This window comes from Phocoena sinus, chromosome 8 (assembly GCF_008692025.1).
Source record: "Phocoena sinus isolate mPhoSin1 chromosome 8, mPhoSin1.pri, whole genome shotgun sequence".
NCBI lineage: Eukaryota > Metazoa > Chordata > Mammalia > Artiodactyla > Phocoenidae > Phocoena > Phocoena sinus.
Genome location: NC_045770.1, coordinates 72,622,590 through 72,641,599, shown reverse-complemented (window position 1 = coordinate 72,641,599; position 19,010 = coordinate 72,622,590). Strand labels below are relative to the sequence as shown.

The 19,010-nt window shown below is 50.5% G+C and overlaps 1 protein-coding gene across 1 annotated transcript in view; it reads left to right on the top strand.

The window, feature by feature from the left end:
- Nucleotides 1–19,010, top strand: part of PTPN5 (protein tyrosine phosphatase non-receptor type 5) — a 54,021-nt gene that overhangs the window by 17,992 nt on the left and 17,019 nt on the right. Inside the window, exon 2 of the mRNA XM_032640519.1 lies at nucleotides 4,091–4,171. Coding sequence (XP_032496410.1) covers nucleotides 4,147–4,171 — 25 coding nt within the window. The 5' untranslated portion in view covers nucleotides 4,091–4,146. The remainder of the gene's footprint in view (nucleotides 1–4,090; nucleotides 4,172–19,010) is intronic.

Sequence of the window (19,010 nt, the reverse complement as noted above, 5' to 3'; positions counted from 1 at the left end):
TCCCCATCCCACTGACCAACCTGCTTCCAGTTAATGCCAAATATTCCGTACATCTCAGGCCTCCGAGATGCTCAGCTCTTGCTCTTGCTGTTTGCACTATGAAGGAAGTTCTTTCCTTTGTGACCCTCTCATCCACCTAGAAACATCCTTTAAGAACCAGGTCCTATCTTCCCTTGCAGAAGACATCCACCCTCCGCCCCCTCACCACGAGCCAAGCTAAGCTCCCCAAGGTATCACGTGCATGCAGCCTATTAAAGCAGGTGTGGGAATGATCATGTGTGTCTGTGTGTCTCCCTTGGAAGACTGGGAGCTTCGCGGGGGGGAAGGGCCTGGCTTGTTCACCACTGTGTTCCTAGGATAGCCCTGGTGCCTTACTCACAGGAGGTGCTCAGTAAACGCTTGTTGAATGGGGCAATGGCTTTGGAAAAGTTCTCCTCCCTCCCAGATATTCTCCATCGGTGAGGGAGGGACAGGCAGGGTGATCTCCAAGTCCCTTTATGTCTGGGGTTCTCTGGTTCTAAGAGCAGCAGTGAGGGGCCAGCGCAGCAAGTTGCTGCCTGTTGTCACAGGCCAGTTTTCTGCTCCTGTTGCCCGGCTGGTAGAAGTGGAGAAGAGGAGAGAAGGAGCCTGCAGTAATCCACTGCAAGCAGCTATTTCTGCTCTTGGCAGGGAGGAAGGAGGGCAGTTCCCAGAGACTGGGCTTCTCCATTCAGCCTGAATGGACGAGCTCTTCTCTTTGGAAATCTAATTAAAACCCTCCCCTGAACAGCCTAGACATGCAGGTTTTGGCGAGGTTGCCTGGAGTCCTTCAACTGCAGGGCCGAGAGCAGGCTCTAGCTCCATTTTCCTCTACAGACGAGAGGTGCTACTCTTTCTGCTTTCCTGATTATGAAATTAGTCATTTTCTAGGAAGCTTATTTATAGAGTCCGCTGCACACATGCAGTGCTGAGCTATTCTGAACACGGCTTGGGGCCTGGGAGGCTTAAGGTGTGAAAGCAGCTGTGAGTCACACATGGGTCCCCCTCCAGAGGTATCTGGATACCTCAGTTACCTTTTTGCACTGAGCTAGGGGCCAGGCCTTTGGGGCTGCCCTCCAGCTGGGGCGCTCTTCAAGATAAAGAAAAAGCTTCAGATCGGGAGGTAAGGGGGTAGGTGTTCTCCATCCCAATCCACTTGGCCACCCACGCGATATATCACCTGGGGCAAGTCAGACCTCTGTTCTGTGCCTCCGTTTCCTCCTCTGCTAAATGAGAGGCCTTCCCGATGTGTGATTCTGGGCCTGCTGTGGACAGTAGCTGTGGAGGAAGGTTCCAGGTGACTTCACACAGACTGCCTTCAGGGCTTCCCTGGTGGCGCAGTGGTCGAGAGTCCGCCTGCCGATGCAGGGGACACGGGTTCGTGCCCCGGTCCGGAAAGATCCCACATGCCGTGAAGCAGCTGGGCCCGTGAGCCATGGCCGCTTAGCCTGTGCGTCCGGAGCCTGTGCTCCGCAACGGGAGAGGCCACAGCAGTGAGAGGCCTGCGTACCACAAAAAAACCCAAAAAAACAAAAAAAACTGCCTTCACAAGGGCAGCTCAGATGATGGCCATGTTTGAGGTTCCTGATGTTTTTCCAAGAAGGTCAGGGCAACATTCAGTTATTCAACAAGTGTTTGTTTATCTATTGAACACCTGCTGTGAACCAGGCACTACTCGAGGCTTTCAAGATACAATGGTAAATGAAACAAATGGTGGTCCCTGCCCTCGTGTCGCTTATAATCTAATGTTAGTCAGATAATGGCCTGAGTTAAAATGAAATTTCAAACTCTGTCAAGTGCTGTGAGTAAAAAGTACTGGGAAGAAAATAGCTAGTGGGAAGCAGCCGCATAGCACAGGGAGATCAGCTGGGTGTTTTGTGACCACCTAGAGGGGTGGGATAGGGAGGGTGGGAGGGAGACGCAAGAGGGAGGAGATATGGGGATAGATGTATATGTATAGCTGACTCACTTTGTTATAAAGCAGAAACTAACACACCATTGTAAAGCAATTATACTTCAATAAAGATGTTTAAAAAAAACAAAAGTACTGGGAAGTAGAGCTCCTGGAGCGGTGGGGGGCTCTCCAGGCAGGGAGAAAAACACGTGCAAAGGCATCATGAAGGAAGGAGCCTGTCCCAGTGTAGCTAGAGTGCAGAGGTTAAAGGGGAAAGGGGCATGAAATAAAGTTGGAGGGATGAACAAGGGTTAGACCATTCAAGATCTGATAAACCATGTCAAAGGTTGCCATTGCCTTTGTTCCAAGTGTAATAGGATGCCATTCAAGTATTTTTTTAAGGAAAGTTATATGATAAACGAGTTGTGAAAAAGTTCTAGCTCAGGCCTGCCCCATCCAGGTGTACAGGTTGTAAAGTGTCCAACCTATGAAGCCGTATGTATTGGAGCCATATGGAGAATGTTTTGGAGACCAGGCTGAGTGGATGCCAGAGACCAGTTAAAAGCCTGCCACAGTAATCTAGGCAAGAGATGCTGCCCTGGGTCAAGATGTAGGTAGTGAAGAGGGAGAAAAGTGGAAAGACTCAGGAGACATTTAAAGGACCTTGAAGATAGCAGCCCTCTCTCCATAGGAGAGCTGGGCCCTGGGATTTGGGATTCTCAGAGACCCTGCCAATTGGAGTGAGGAAAGAAATAAAACAATTGCCAATTGAGAGCAGAAGATGTCAGAATGAAAATGGTCACCATCCTTAACCCGGCCTGTCTGCCCTTCATTGATTCCAATCTGCAGCTGGGCCTGAAATCAGCCTCAGGACCAGTCCGAGAGGCAGGATTGCAGGACTAGTGGGTGGAGAGGCAGCTGACCTCTTGAACTTCTTGGAAGTATTATGCTAGCAAGGCTGTGTTAAAGTTTCTTCTGGTTGCCAATTTCAGAAATCAGATGCTGTTGGTTTGAGCTAAAATGTTGGAATTTATTGGAAGGATACTGGGGCATCTTATGGCCTTAACAGAAATTTTGCCCAATCAAGACTCAAGATGGGCCGGAATGAAGTAGCTCCAAGACCCTTGGCAGCAGATGTTTTTGGGACCTTCTCTCCATGACAATGTGGCTACCGTGATTCAGCCCCCAGAATGCATTTTAAAAGTGCAGAGGAGAGGATCTGATTGGCCCAGCCTAGTTGGTTTGTCCAGCCCTGGATCAGTCAGCTACTGCCAGGGGTCAGACACGAAGGGCAGGCAGAGCCACTGGAGCCCACACCTGCACGGCAGGCTATTCCCAAAGCAGGGAAGCCCTGAGAGCAACGCAATTACCCTCAGGATATGTCAAAGTGCAGACACTGTCTGGGATCTGACTAATCTCCAGCAACCTTTTTCCCAGCTTACTGGGTAAAGGAGAAAAACTAGTCCCCAGCATAGTCCTGGAAGGTGTCCTGATGAGCTAGAAAGAGGGTTTTCTGAGTTCAAAAAGAAATAGAACGTTTAGAAAATGCATATACATATACAGCTACTTTTTCTAGCTATTTCCAGAGAAGAGTTTTGCATACCACTTTTTACTGCCTGAGGCACAGGGAATGTGCAGATGTGGGGAGCTGGACACACTGTATGTTACCCAGATCCCTCTTGCTCACCCATGGTTCAAACCCACAGGAACTAGGAGGCAGAATGGCACAGCAGTGAAAGTGTGAGCCTGGAGTCCTAGACGTAATTTCGTACCCAGCTCTACCTTAATGAGCTGTGTGACCTGAGGCAGGTTACTTGACTTCTCTGAGCCAGTGGAATGATCCCTAATTCATGGGGCCCTGATGAAGATTCAGTGTGATAAAGTTTGTAAAGTGCTTTGAACGTAGTAAGCCCTCCTTCTGTGGCAGAGATGATGGTGCTGATGGTGGTTTTAGAGATGTTGCTGGTGGTTATTCCACCTGGAAGACACCTGTAAAATTCTGCTTCTGCCTCTGCAGCTTGACCCCTCTGTAGGTTGGTCTTTTCCTCCGGTCCCCCTAATGGGGCAGGGTTATTCCAAGGGACACAGTGCAAGAAAGAAAGGCTTTTTCCCTTTGCTCAGGGTTTTGTCTTGATCCCAGCTCAACAGCCTCATCTCACATTTTTCATTCTGCTGCAGGAGTGAGAGAGAGAGAGAACCACACTGCTGATGACTCCAAGGGAGGGGCCCTGGACATGTGCTGCAGCGAGAGGCTGCCGGGTGAGTCTTCCCAGCACCAGGTCCCCCAGAGCAGCAAATGGAGGAGGAGAGCTCCGGATGGCACTGGGGCTGGAGGAAAGCCTGGGTGGCTGTGAATTTGCTTTAGAGGAGTGACTCAGCTGGTCTGTAGGTCTTCGTTTCAATGAGGATTTGTTTTTCTAATCCCTGATGTCTTTCTGACCTGTTATCATTTGGAGCTGCTGTAGACTCATCTGGAGGGAAGAAGAGGCAGCTGAGGGTGTGCGGGGAGGGTGGAGAGAAGGGTGAAGAGCTGGGGAGTCCAGGCTTGATCAGGACATGACCACTGGCCGGTGGTGTGCTGGGCAGATTTCGAAAGGTAAGATTAGGAAACACAGCCTGACCGTGGCATGAGCCAAGGGTGGGGTGGACAAAGTGGAGAAAATCCCTGACAGCCCTGAGGAGAAGCCTGGCTGTGAATGTCAGATTGTGCTGCTTGAGTCTGGTTGACCACACTTGAACCACGGGCCATTGCTCTTGCCACAGAAACATTACCAAGGCACTCCTGCCCATGGAGAAGCAGCGTGTCCAGTTGTAGACCAAATACCCAAGTCATGATTAACAGCCTTGGAAGGAATGAAGGAAGGAAGGTGCGGGAAACTTTTTTGTGTTTTTTCCTTTTATAAAAGTTTTTATTGTTTTTTTTTTTCCTCCTTATAACAAATACCCATTGTAGAAATATTAGAAAATAAAGACAAGAGAAAAAGAAAAATCACCATAATCCTGTAACACTACACACATTTTCACATCTCCCTTTCCAAACCTTTTTGTTAAGAAATAACCAATTCTGAATTCTAATTTTGAACTCTCAAACCTGTAGCTTGTCAGAAACCTCATGATTGGCAAGGAACCTTAGAGTGTCGAGTCTTCAGTGACCCTCTTTAAGACAGACATGGAAAACAACTCGGTGTGACTCTAAAGCCATGACTCTTTAATAAGTGGTTGTATTTTCACCCCATGAGCAGTTGCCCCAGCTACGGATGAAGTTCCTCCAGTCTCCCACTGAGCATTGAGCCCTTCAGTATAATTCTCACCTTATCCAGTAGGGGGTGCCATTGCTCAAAACACTTAGGACGGCCTGTTGAGATGGGCTAGGATGGATGCCACTGCACCAGTGTCGTTGTGGGACCCAAAACAGCTAGCTTGAGGACTAGGCTTCTCCAAAGGGATGTAAGAGCTGTCTGCAAACATCTGAAAGGCTGTCTTGTGAAGGGGACGGCATATTCATTCTGTGTGTGTCTTATGAAGAGGGCATAAATCCAATACATAGAAATTTAAAAGAGGCCTGTTGGCCCACGGGATGCAGAACTTTCTTTTTGACTCTAAAAATAGTCCAGTCATTGAACTTGATAATGCAGGAGAAAATGAGTGTTCCATCACTGGAGGTATTCAAGTATTGTCTGGATAGACACTGGAGAGGAAATTTCCACAGTGGGTGGGAGGTCGAGGTGACAGCGCAAGTCCCTTTCAGCTATTAAACAGTTCTGTGATTCAGATATGAGTCATAGAATTCAGAGATGATTCTACAACCAGGGATGGCCCCAGTGGCTAGAAAAAAATCCACAGAAAATAGGACACCGTGTATAGGAGTCCAGAGAGTAGCATGGTGTGGAGGAAAGAGCATGGGGTCTGGTCTTGGAGTCTGGCTGTTCTGCACACAGGCTGTGTGTTTATGGACAAGTCATGTAACCCGCTGGTCCTGCAGTCCTTTATTTGCAAATGGAAACAGCAACAGTATGAACATTTATCCTCACAAGGAAAATAAATGTAATCACACAAGCATTCATTCAACAAATGCTTATTGAGCATGTACTATGTGTCAGGTGCTGTACTAGGTGCTAGGGATATAGTGGTGAGTATGACAGACAAGGTCCCTGCCCTGCTTTGAGCTGCTTCTGGAAAATGGGATGAAGCCACCGCAGAGAGGCTACAGTAATAAGCGTGATTTGTTTAATTCCAACCTTCTCTCCCATTCCTCCCCAAAAGCCAACAACCAGAATAGAATCAAAGAGGAGTATTGGTCATCTCCGCTGGACCTGGCACATTGCCTACCTTGTGCCAGGCACTGTGCTAAATGCTTTCACATGTATGCAAAGGTGCAGTAGCACCAGCAGGTTATCTGAGAATTCAGCTCATTTCTGATACTGTCTCCCAGGAGATAGCATCAGATTCCACAGGTAAAGGGCTCAATCCCACAAGTCTGCCCTCTACTTCAGACGCCAGTTGCAAGCCCAGGTTGTTACCTGCAGTTCTGACCGACTGGCTATATATCAGAGGTTCCCACAACCCTCTCCTCAGGTTCAATTAATGTGCTAGAAAGGCTCACAAAACTCAGAGAAACATTTTAGTTACTAGATTACTGGTTTATTTTAAAAGGCTATTAAAGGATATAGATGACCATCCAGTTGGAAGAGATGCATAAGGCAAGGCAAGGGGCGCAGAGCCCCCATACCCTCTCCCAGCACCACTCTCCCCACCTCTCCATGCGCTCACCCGGAAGCTCTCCAGGTCCCGTCCTTTGGGATGTTTCTGGAGGCTTTATTACATAAACATCGTGGATTAAATCATTGGCCATTGGCGAATGATTCAACCCCCAGCCCCTCTCCCTGGAGGTCGGATCTGGGACTGGAGAGTTCCAGTGCTCTAATCACATGGTTGGTTCTCCTGGCAACCAGCCCCCACCCTTGGGTGGGATCCAAAAGTCACCTTCCCTGAAACATTTTCAGGAACTAAGGACAAGAGACCAAATATGATCCCACTGCTCTAGTAGCTCAGGAAATTCCAAAGACTTTGGGAGCTGTGAGTTAGGAACTGTGGCTGAAGACCAAATATATATGAGAGATATATATTTTGGTCATCTGAATGATGAATTATATATTTCTGATAAATCATAATATCACAACCTATATCTCATGCAGTCCTCTCTGCTACCCTAGGAAGTCGGTATTATTTGCTATCACCATCTCATAGAAGAAAGGACCAAGGTCCAGGGAGGTTGGAGGGTCTGTCCGGGTTCATCCAGTGTTCAGCAGAGTGAGGAGTCCCTCCAGGCAGTTTCCTTCCAGAGCCCAGGCTCCTGGCCGCTACCCCATTCTGCCTTCCTTGTCGCCATTGAGCCATTATGATCTTCTGGCACCCTGTGGACTGAGGCAGGAAGAACTAAGGTATGTCTGTCCCCAGGGAGGAGTTTGGAGGAGCTGGCCGATGTCACTGTGCCTGTCCCTATCTGTGTCCTTCCTCTGGAAAGCCCGCCTGCCAGGGGCCAGGCAAGTTATATGCCCTTCTAGGCACCCATGACGCTGTCTTCATATGATACTGAAATAACTTTTTGTCTGTTTCCTCCATGGGACCGTGAGCTCTTTGAAGGCAACTACCTCTCTATTCCATCCTCCATGGCAACATTCATTCACTCATTTCTTCATCCATTTACTCAGTATTCACTGACCACTTCCATGTGTTGGGCACTCTGTAAGCACTGGAGTTTCAACAATGAAGCAACCTGAGAAAATTTCCCACCCTTACAGGACAGTATTGTGCCCTAGTTAAGAGCAGGCATCCTGGACCCAGGCGTAGCTCCACCATTTACCGTTGGGGTGATCCTGGGCAAGCTGCTTAACCTCTCTGCCTTCCATTTACAAAATGGCAAGAATAACATTCACTACCATGTACAGTTGTTGGAGGATTAAATGGAGCTCAGAACAATGCCTGGAATGTGGCAAGTGACATAGGCATTTGCTATTAAGGGAAAGATAGGCAATAAATAAGTAAAATATATAGTATAGCAGATGGTGATAAGTGCTGTGGAGAAAATTAAAGCCAAAAAGGGGGAGGTGGGAAAGGACCAGGACTGGGTGGCCGGGGGCGGGGGGCAGGGGGATGGTTGGCATTGTAAATAGGGTGGTCCTGGAACCTGGTAAGGAGTAGACTTCCACGGTGCTCATCAGCCAAAACCACCAACCTAAGCTGCACCTTGGACATAAAAGGAGATGGAGGCATACAGGCCCAGAGACCTGGGGCGTTGGGCCTTTAGAATGAGCCCGTGGACACTGCAAGCAGTTGCATAATGATGATGTAAAAATACAGCCCTCGAGTAATCTCTCCCCCTCCCAGCTGTCTTCCCCACTGGGCGAGACTAAGAGGCAAGGCAGAGTGAGGACCAGCCATGCCTGGGTGACTCACTCATTCCCACAGGAGCTGCCAGGCGGGGGGCGACATGGCCAACACTCCCGGGGCCACGGTCACCCAGACCCTAGCCAGCGTCATCCAGTCCTCCCAGACTGAGATTTCTGGGTGAAAACATCCTCAGGCATCAGGCAGCCCACAGCTGCCCCCGGGGCAGGCATGCTCACTCGCACGCCCGGAGGCGTTCCACACAGGCGCACACACACTCATGTGTGCTGTCACTTGTCACGGCCTCGTGCTCACGTATGCATGTGCACACACCCACACGCAGTCCCCTGAGCACGTGCAGCTCCCGCACCTATGAGTCTTCTTCCTCTTGCACACCCAGGACCTCTTAACTCCATCACCCTGTCATCCACCCCTTTCCACTAGAGATGCTTCTTAGAGATGGACACGCTTGTTCTCTGTTTCCTCTTTAGGTCTCATTCTTTCCTGCAACGACGCCCCCTTCTCCTGCACATGCAGATAAGCAGGCACATTCCTGCCCTCCCTCACTGCACGCAGTTCCTAGGTACTGTGGTGGGCACGGTGTATCTCCAGGTCCGTGCACGGGCATACACAGGTTTCTCCTCTCGCGTGCGCACGCGCTTTTTCACGTGCTCACCCTCCTTTGCTCTTGCACTCCCCCTCACTTGCTCGCTTCCTCCCTCATTTTCTTGCTCACAGTCACCCAAACACATTTAAACATTCAAACTCACACTCTCTCCCCTTCTGTGTGTAGGTGTTCACATTTGCGAGAAAGCAGGCAACCCTGCTGATGCTGGGACCTCTGCTCCTGCCCGAATAGCACCAGTGCAGGCCTAGCCTGGGACCAGCAGCTTCCTCAGGGATACAGGGCAGGGGAAGGAGGTGAATAAGGCAGCAGTAGGTGCTGGTGATGGCATGATGTCACCACGTTGCTCACAGCGTCTCCAGCGGGCAGGTTCATGAGCAGGCCTGCTCCTAATGTTTGCAGGGACCAAGGTCAGACTGCCGTTGGGGCCCCTCGTGGGGCACCACCCCCTGCTCAGTCCTGCACTGGGAGGGCCCTCGTCTGAATGCGTGGGGGCACGTCAGTCTGTGCGTGCAAGTATGGTTCACACTCCACCCTGCTAGCTGACACTTGGCCACCCCTCAGACCTAAATATACCCCCGGGGAAGACCATGTCCCTGCTCAGAAGCGTGTACGTGCATTCATGAAGGCTTCAGGCCATTCGGGCAGAGAGTTCTGGAGTCCTCGTAACCAGAGCATGGCCTGGAAAGCGGGGCGTGGGCACACCTCCTGCGCCCTGGGGGCCTCTTGCTCCATGGGGAGTGGCATGGCCAGAGGAGAGGGAGCCCAGGGGCCAGATCTAAGGACCACACTGCTTTGGGGAATAAGGTGCTCCCAAAGGCCTCCTACAGCCGGCAGCTGGTTGGAGCCATGGCAGTCCCCGCCACCCTGAGATTTAAGTGTGTTACGATCAGCTGGGTCTATGCAAGGCTGTGAGTAGCCACTGAAGGCCTGAGTAGGTCATTGCCCCTTTGGTGGGAACAGCTGACTTCTCCACACCTTAAGTCCTGGTGCTTTGAAGGCTACCCCCAGCCCGGCCCTAGGCTCTGTACCATCATGGATATCAGATGGACCCTCCTCTGAGGAGGTCAAAGTCTAGGTCTCAGCAAGAGACCACTGTCCATCCGGGGTGGTCTTTTATAAAGTAAAGGGAAGGCCTGTATTGAGGAAACCTTTGTTATCCTAATCATGCAGTGACTACCCCTGGTCATCAGGGAGAGTCAGGCCATAACTTTCACAGCCATCCCACCATGACATGGATGAGGTCTTCGCCAGAAGCCAACGAAGGCTGATTGAAAAGGCAGCCTGACACTGTTATTGATTCAGCAGGCGTTTATTGAACATCCACTTTGTGCCCAGTGCTGTACCAGCTACTGATGATACAGCGAATAGCAGGAGAGACCTGGTCCCTGCTCTCAGGAGGACAGGGTACCATGGAAGTGTGCAACAATAACATTACGTTATCTTGGGCGGGTTCGGCTGGGGGGGCGCAGTCAGGGAAGGCTTCCTGGAAGAAGTGGCCTTTAAACTGTGAAGGATGAGTAGGGTCCTGGCTCATGTCTTGAGGAACCAGCTATCAAAGCATCTTAAGGAACAGGTTAACCTCAGAATGGGCCTTATCCCCCACCTGCTAATGCTTGTTCTCACAGAGCCCCCTGATCTGGCGCCTGGTACTGGTTCAGATGGTCTGGGACCAGGTGCAGGAGCCCAGATGGACAAACGTAGAGAAGACAGACTTGGAAACAGTATCATTACTGAGATGTCACTTGTGCCCCTCAACACTCAGCAGCTTAGGTGCTGTTGACTTTTTGTTCTTTAATTGATGGCTCTGTTTTCATTCGGGACTTTTAATGCATTGAGGGGTGTTTATGTGGCCAATGGCACTATGAATTGTCTTTGAGACTTTCGGATAGAAATTAAAGAAAGGCAAACAACATCATCCAGATGTGCTGAGAACCCTAATTTAGAGAGTAGTTCGTAACGATACCACTGTATTGAGAAGAAATGTACCAACTCAGGTACTCACTGATCAGCGATGGTAGCGGTTAACTGTCCTCAGACACCAGGACAGATATGGAGGCAGGAGCCCATCTAGCTGGGTCTTGGGGTCCTGGAGGGGCAGTCAGACCTGGGTTCCAATCTCAGCTCTGCTGCTGACCAGCAGCTTGATCTCGGGTAAATAGTCTGATCACTTTGAGCTCCAAATTCTTCACTGCAAAATGAGGGTGATAATAGGATCTTCACAGACATTTTGGGAGGTTTAAATAAGCTGATGTGTGTGAAATGCTTACTACACAGTGCTCCATAAATGGTAGCTAATAATGATGGTGATGATTTTGCCAGGATGTGGAGTATAAACAACAACCAAAAAAACCTGTGCATGTTCCCAGGCATCAAGGGCCCAGGCATCAAGTCCCAGGCCAGACCTTCAGACGTGGAGTGGATAATATGGGTCTGTGGATCTTCCATGACTCCCCACCACATGCCGCCACAGACACATAGAGGAGTGTTGTTTACTTGCAAAGTCAGGTGGGAAGAGGAGCCAGACTTGCTGGAGAGGCCAATCATCCATTTTCCTGTATAGAAACAGTTCTGACATTCCTGGGAGTTGCCTGGATGTATGATGAAACTACAAAGAGAGTGTGCAACTGGAAAAAGAGGCCATCTGGTTCAGTCCCGTGCCTCCACCCAGGTTGATGCCCAAGCCCTTTCAGACAAATGGGCATCATTGTATAAGATATGCAGTGACAGATGCTGTCACCTTTCTCCTTGACCTGGCCCGGGGACTAAATACCCCAACTCCCAGGAACTTCTTTATACCTTAAAAACAAACAAACAAAAACAACAACCTCTTTCCTTCCATTTAAGCTCATTTCTTCTTTTCAAGTCTCAGCATGTGCTTTGTTTATCTATTGCTGCCTAACCGTCTCAAAACTTACTGACTTAAAACAACCACCATTTTATTTGTTTATGATTCAGAGGGCCATGAGGGGCTCAGCTGGGGGGTTCTTCTGTTCCCTATGGCTTCAACTGAGGTCATTCACTCAGCTGTATTCACCTGGTGCTGGGCTGGAATAGAAGGTCCAAGAAAGCTTTTCTTACATGTCTGGCACCTTGGTGTGAATACCAGGAAAGGGGGATCACTAGGGCACCCTGGAGGCTGTCTACCATACTGCTTAAGAGTTACATCCTTGAAATTCGAAAAGGCATATTCTCAGGATATGCCTGTACAGTTGTCCCTCCGTATCCACAGCTGTGGAAGCCGCAGATACAGAGAGCCAACTGTATACAGAATGGTGGGGGGAAAAATCCACCCACAGAGAGAGAAAAAAACACCAGAAAATATACCTAAAGGAAACCAGTGCCTTTCTCAGTGTGGTAGGATCATGGATGACTTGGGGTTCATTTATGCTTTTATGGGGTTTTTTCCCTCATATTTTCCAAAATCATTTTTAAAAGATTGGCCATCTGGGACTTCCCTGGCGATCTGGTGGTTAAGACCCCGCACCTCCACTGCAGGGGTGTGGGTTCGATCCCTGGTCGGGGAACTAAGATCCTGCATGCTGCGCGGCGTGGCCAATATTTATTAATCCTCGCCAGGCAAGAGTGGTAGCTGGGGATCATGGGGGCCCCCTGGGGTGAGTCACCTCCCTCCAGGTTGGGTTGCTCAGCAGCGCAGGCACAGAGTCGGGGGCTGACCCAACCCCAGGGATCTTAATGGGGGCTGGTTAATCCTTTGGGGGCATCGGTGGAGACAGTCACCAAGGCATGGAATCCCTCCCCCCACCCCATAGAAAGCCAACGAAATGACTCATGTCATGTCATGTTGGTGAACCAGTTCAGAGAAGGGGAGACTCAGGGGTCCTTGACAGGCAGCTCTGTTTCACTAAGTCCATGAGTCCTTCAGTGGGTGTCCGTTCCCAGGGCAGGAGGAACAAGTTCTCGCTCTGTAATTCTCCCAGTTCCAGGACACAGACGGGATGGAGGGCCCTCTGCTTTCGTTCATTCTTTCCCCATTGGACCTTGGCCCCCCCTCCAACTCAACTGGTTTTGTTTTTACCTGGGGGAGGAGGGGGTAGTGACTGGTGGTAGGTTCAGAGCTGTCAGTCATACTCCTCTGTGGCCTTGCTTTCTTCACGGGTCCCCGCAGTGCCCCTCTCTGGTTTCATTCACTGATTTTTTCTCTTTTGTCTCCCACCGCCAGGTCCCTTCTCTCCACAGTTAGTGTGTTCTAACGTGTTTAAGGCGTATTTTGTGCGTTTCTGTGTGCTCTTGCAGAATGAGTGGCAATATGTCGTGTGTATATATTTTTAAAATTTGTGTCTATTGTGTTGTGTTCGGTCTCATTCTTTTCGCTCAGCCGTGTTTCTGAGGTCCTTCCATGGTGCCATATGTCCTCTGATCCTTTGCTTCTAAGGGCTGCAAAGTATTCCCCAGTATGTCCCTGGACACGGCCTACCAGCTTCCCCAAGTGATGGGAATGTAGGTGCCCCACTCCTCCCACCCCACCGCAGATAGCACAGGAGGGAGCTTCGGCTTACAGCTTATGTGTTTCCTAGGACTAGGTAAGAATGTTTTGGAGCAGAAGCACGCATTTCCAGAGTTTTCTACGTCCCAGATTCGTTCCAACAGAGGATCTGGAACACAGAGAACCAGGAGGAAATGGTGTGGGTGGTAGGGAGATACACAGGGGACAGAGCATGCTGGGCCTTTATTGATGGCCATGGCAGGGATTTTGGCCTTTATTCTAAGAACAAGGGGAAGCCATTGAACGAAACTAAAGCAGGGGCTCAGATTTGTTTTTTTAAAAAAGGCAACTGTGGATCTTTAGCCTTAGAAGGGCCCTTAAAGACCCCTAGGCACACTCTGAATTTACAGAAGGCCTCTGAGGCCCATAAAGGCAGTGAGATGCCCAGGGTCACACAGCCCACTCCTCACAGAGCTAGAACTGCTACCCAGGCCTCTTGACGCTGCCAGTGTTGTGAGCCTCCCCAGTTACTGAGGGCAACAGCCCCTGCAGGGTTGGAATTTGTCAGCACATCTGTCCTGGGGGGTCTTGGTTGGCTCTTGCTCACCTCCTATCCCCTGGACTTTCCTAGACCTCTGAGAGCATTTACCAGGACCCACCAAGCAACCCCAAACCAGGACCCAGCCTTCTGCTGTCAGGGAGGGAGGCCTCAGACGTTCAGATACCCACAGGCAGCCCCTGTGAAACATCCCATGCTGGCTTAATGAGTGAAAACTGAACCAGAGGGTTAAAGACATGTGTGCCAATCCTGATTCTGCCTCTTGCTCTCTGGACCTCAGTTTCCTCATCTGTAAAATGGGAGGGTGGAGCAAGAGGCTCTCCCAATTCTGTCCCTCCCTCCCCACATGTTTGGGCTTAAGTCTCAGGCACTAGGGACCTCTGGTACCCACTGCCCAGGGCCTCTCCGTTGGTTATTTTAGTTCTCACCGTGGGCTGGGGGGAGGGGGTAGCTGCACCCTCAGAGTTTCATTGACCCTTTTCACCCTTGTACTTCTGGGCCTCCGCTCCAGAGAGGCACAAAGAACTGAGCCTTTGTTTGCAGCAACAAAGCTGTTTGCAATTTCAGATAGAACCATTTTATTATATCCCATCCAAAGAGTACTTGAGTTGCCTTTTGTTTTGAAAGCTTGTTAGCATTTCAGATTTAATTAACTGAGAGAGCAAAGCTGCCCCACTTCCTCCACCCCCGGCCCATGCCCACTCCATCCACTGACCCCAGGTGCCAGTCGGCAGCCTCAAAGCCCTCGCCCACGTGGGGGCAGGGCACCCACTGTCCTCCTGAGGGGCTCACCTGGCAGATGAAAGGGACCTGGTCCCGTTGCCTGTCCCTCATGCTCCCCTCCCCTCCCCTCTTCCCCCTCCTCTCTCAATTCTGCTGCTGCTTACTGAGCGTTCACCGTGCGCCAGGCACCAGGCTAAGCAGTGGGCATTTTTTACCTTATGGCATCCTCAGACCCCAGCCAGCGAGGCTTAGTGGATCTGTTGTCCAGAGGAGAGATTGAGTCACACAGGTAGTAAATGGCACAGTCGGGCTTCAAAGCTAAGTCTGGGTGACTCCAGAGCTTTGGCTAGGAGCCCCCCCACGGAGCTTCCTCCCCAGAAACAAGGCACTTGTAGGGACAGCAAGAGCTGCAGTGCTGACTGGATAGGGCCAGGTCCTGGAGATCGTTCTTGTCACAGATGTACCTCCTTTTATTGCGCTTCGCTTGATTGCGCTTCACAGGTACTGCGGTTTTCATAAACTGAAGGTTTGTGGCAACCCTGCGTTGAGCAAGTCTGTCGGCACCATTTTTCCAATAGTGTTTTTTTTTTAATTAATTAATTAATTTATTTATGGCTGTGTTGGGTCTTTGTTTCTGTGCGAGGGCTTTCTCTAGTTGTGGCAAGTGGGGGCCACTCTTCATCGCGGTGCGCGGACGTCTCACTATCGCAGCCTCTCTTGTTGCGGAGCACAGGCTCCAGACGCGCAGGCTCAGTAATTGTGGCTCACGGGCCCAGTTGCTCCGCGGCATGTGGGATCTTCCCAGACCAGGGCTCGAACTCGCATCCCCTGCATTGGCAGGCAGATTCCCAACCACTGCGCCACCAGGGAAGCCCCAATAGTGTTTTTTTAAATGCAGGTGTGTACATTGTTCTTTTAGACATAATGCTACTGCATACTTAATAGACTACAGTAGAGTACAGACGTAACTTTTGTATGGACTGGGAAACCGAAAATTTCGTGTGACTTGCTTTATTGCGGTATTTGCTTTATTGCAGCGGCCTGGAACCAAACCAGTAGTGTCTCTGATGTACTTGGAAATCTGCCACCCACGAGCATCCACACACTGGTCCCATTCTCAGCTCTTGACGTGCCCCCTTCCCTAGCACAGCCCCCTCAGGTGTCTGCAGACAGGCCCCCCACCGCCTCCACTCCCCTCCATCCCCACAGTGAGGTAAGAGCAGTAATCCTATAAACAAGTGTCCGTGTCTAAGGGTGGGGTTTCAGACACAGTGATGGGCTGTGGAGCCCAGCACCATCTCCCACAGAGATGACGCTGTACTTGTGAACACATGGAGGGTCAGGAGTGTTGGAGATTTCTTCAAGATGCTGTGGTGTGGAGAGCTGATCACCTGAGCTAGTCTCATCTGGTGGGTTGGTTAATGGTATGGGCTCTGGCCGCAGGCTTCCCGGGTTCTAGTCTTAGCTTCCGCCTATTGTTAGCTGACTTGGCCAAGTGACTTAACGCCCGTGTGCCTCAGTTACTTCATCTGTAAAATGGGAGTAAGAGCAGTACCTTCTAGCATTGTTGTCAGGATTAAATGGGTTAATATACGTGAAGCACTTAGTGAGTGCTCAGTACGTGTTAGCCCTCAGTGGTCCTGGCTCTACGTTTGATTGACTGTTGACCTACAGCAAGCCACTTTCCCTCTCGGCCTCAGTTTCCCCATCTGAGAAACCAGCAGACTAGACCAGATGCCCCTCAAGGCTGGTCTGACTCTGCCCATCAGTGGTTCTAGAAGCCCAGGCAGGGCTGAGTGTGATGTTCTGTTGGTCAGCGCCCCCATGGCTACGTGGGCATGGTGGGGAGGTCCCTCCTGGCCACATTTGGGAAGAGAAGAAAAGCTGAATGGGACAAGAGCTCCCTCCTCATGTAAAGAGAAGCGGGCCAGCCTTGCGGTTCCAGTTCCGCGGCTGGCAGCTCCAAGGATGAGTCACCAACAGGAACAGCCATGTTCTCGGGCTCAGGCGGGGCCGGCCCCGGGGCACACCATGGCTGCAGAGTTTAATGGTGGGATTTGGGTGCCAGGTGACGGGAGAGGGATCGTGGTGTTTCCACATGCCCAAGGTAAACCCTCAAGGCCACTTGCCTGCGCACCTTACCCAGGGCCCCTAGAGCTCTGGCCCAGGATGCAGAGCTCCTGCCTTCCAGTGTTCCTTCCTTTCATAAGATACGGCCTTTGAGGAGCCGGGATCTGGCACAAAAGCTGCACCGCCACCCCCATGCAGCTGGTTAGGGTTCAAGGATCCCCAGACACAGGGACTCCCTCCCTCCCAGGTTCTCATCATCTCCCTGCCTTTGCTGCAGTGACCTCTCCTGAGAAGCAGTTTGGCAAAGCGGAAAGACCACTTGGCGTCAGGAAGGCCTGGGTTTGCATCTCGGGTCTGCACGTACTTGGGCAAGCCACTGAACCTCGCTCAGCCCGATTTCCATGCCTGGAAAATCCCTTTCACCCCATGCAGGAAGCAGGCCTGAGAGGAGCCCAGTGTTCTGTCACTGTCAGCAAGCTGCCTCTGAGTCAGGGCTTCGTGCACGGCAAAGCAGCTACCTTGCTGTGAACTATTGAAAAGCCAGTCCTTGACACAAGCAGCCGCCTCTCACCGGCAAAACGGGGCTGATGATGCCAATGTCTACCTCACAGAGAAGCAAAAGGAACTGCGTGCGCACAAGCGCTTTGGGAGCTGCACAGGGCCTACCCAAGAGATCTGGCATTCTCATTCTGGAGCAAGACAGTGAGTGGAAGGGTGGGCAGGGTGAGGAGAAGGGCTGGCGTGATCTCTAGGAGCAGGACCTAGAGGACAAAGGACAAAGGAGCCCAGGACCTCTGTGGTCCGTGAGGGCGGGCACTGTGTTGTTCACTGCTGTATCCACAGAGCCTAGCCTGGTGCTTGGCAAAGTATTGATATATAATCGGTGCTCAATAAATGTGTCGGGCTCACACATGAATGAGCAGAGACTAAAATCAGCCCAGTTCTCCACCTCCCCACTTCTACCACCTGATCACAGACCTCTGCTCCCCACCCCTGAGATCACGGGTTCTTAACCTGAGGTCCGTGGATCCCCTCCAGAATTACAGGCAGAATATAGTGTGTGTGAGAAGAAGGATCTTCCTGAGTAAAGAAATGTTAGATTTCTGCCCAGAAAAGCTTTTAAATAAACCCTGCTCTGAAAGGTAGGCATCTACCAGGCACTCAGTTGGACTCATCCAGCCTCCAGGGCTGCCGGACACCCTGTGGGTTTAAAAACAAAAAACAGCTTCCACCCTTGTCTCTGAGAGGTGCATACAGGGCCCCGCCAGCCTGCAGTTTTTCTTCTGCCCCCTTAAGGTGCCAGGCTGTTAACCTGCCATCTTTCATATGCAAAAGTGATGTCAGGGGGCCTGTCTTCTGAGTGGCTGCTCTCTGGCTGGGTGGGTCTCACAGAGACTTGCACTCACTCTCAATCTCTCCCAGTTCCCCCACATGCCATTTAGGTGGGACAGGTGAAAGTCGGGGTCCTGAACCTGGGAATATTAAGCAGGCCTCGTAATATCTGAACTCAGAACAGTGCCCTCTTTTTAAAAATATTTTTCCTCACTACAGATAAATATATGTATATACATATATATTTATCTCTATACGTATGTGCCTATTTACTTATTGGAGGAAATTTAGAATCTATAAACAGGGACTTCTCTGGTGGTGCAGTGGTTAAGAATCCGCCTGCCAATGCAGGGGACATAGGTTCGATCCCTGGTCCGGGAAGATCCCACATGCCGTGGAGCAGCTAAGCCCGTGCGCCCCAACTACTGCACCTGCGCTCTAGAGCCTGCGAGCCACAACTACTGAGCCTGCGCACCACAACTACTGAAGCCCGCGTGCCTAGAGCCCGTGCTTCTCAACAAGAGAAGCCACTGCAATGAGAAGCCCGTGCATGGCAACAAAGAGTAGCCCCGCTCGCCTCAACTAGATAAAGCCTGTGCACAGCAATGAAGACCTAACACAGCCAAAAATAAAAATAAAGAATATGTAAACAATGAAAAAAATCACTCTACTCTCACCCTCCTCCAAAGAACTATTGTTACTACTACCTGTCTTCTGTTCTTCCCATTTACCGTGTATGATGTTCATTAAACACTGCCTGTGTGCCCGGCGTCCAGTGTGCCACATGCTTTCCAAGCACCACTTGAGTTAGCCTCTCGTCTTTCATCGGGGATTCTCCACCTTTTTATATGCTTTCTTAATTTTTAAGGCCAAGGAGAGCAGACTGTTTTGTAACCTTGCCTTTCTCGCTCCACACCATCGAAATTTCTTTCCCCATTATTAAATATTTATCTAC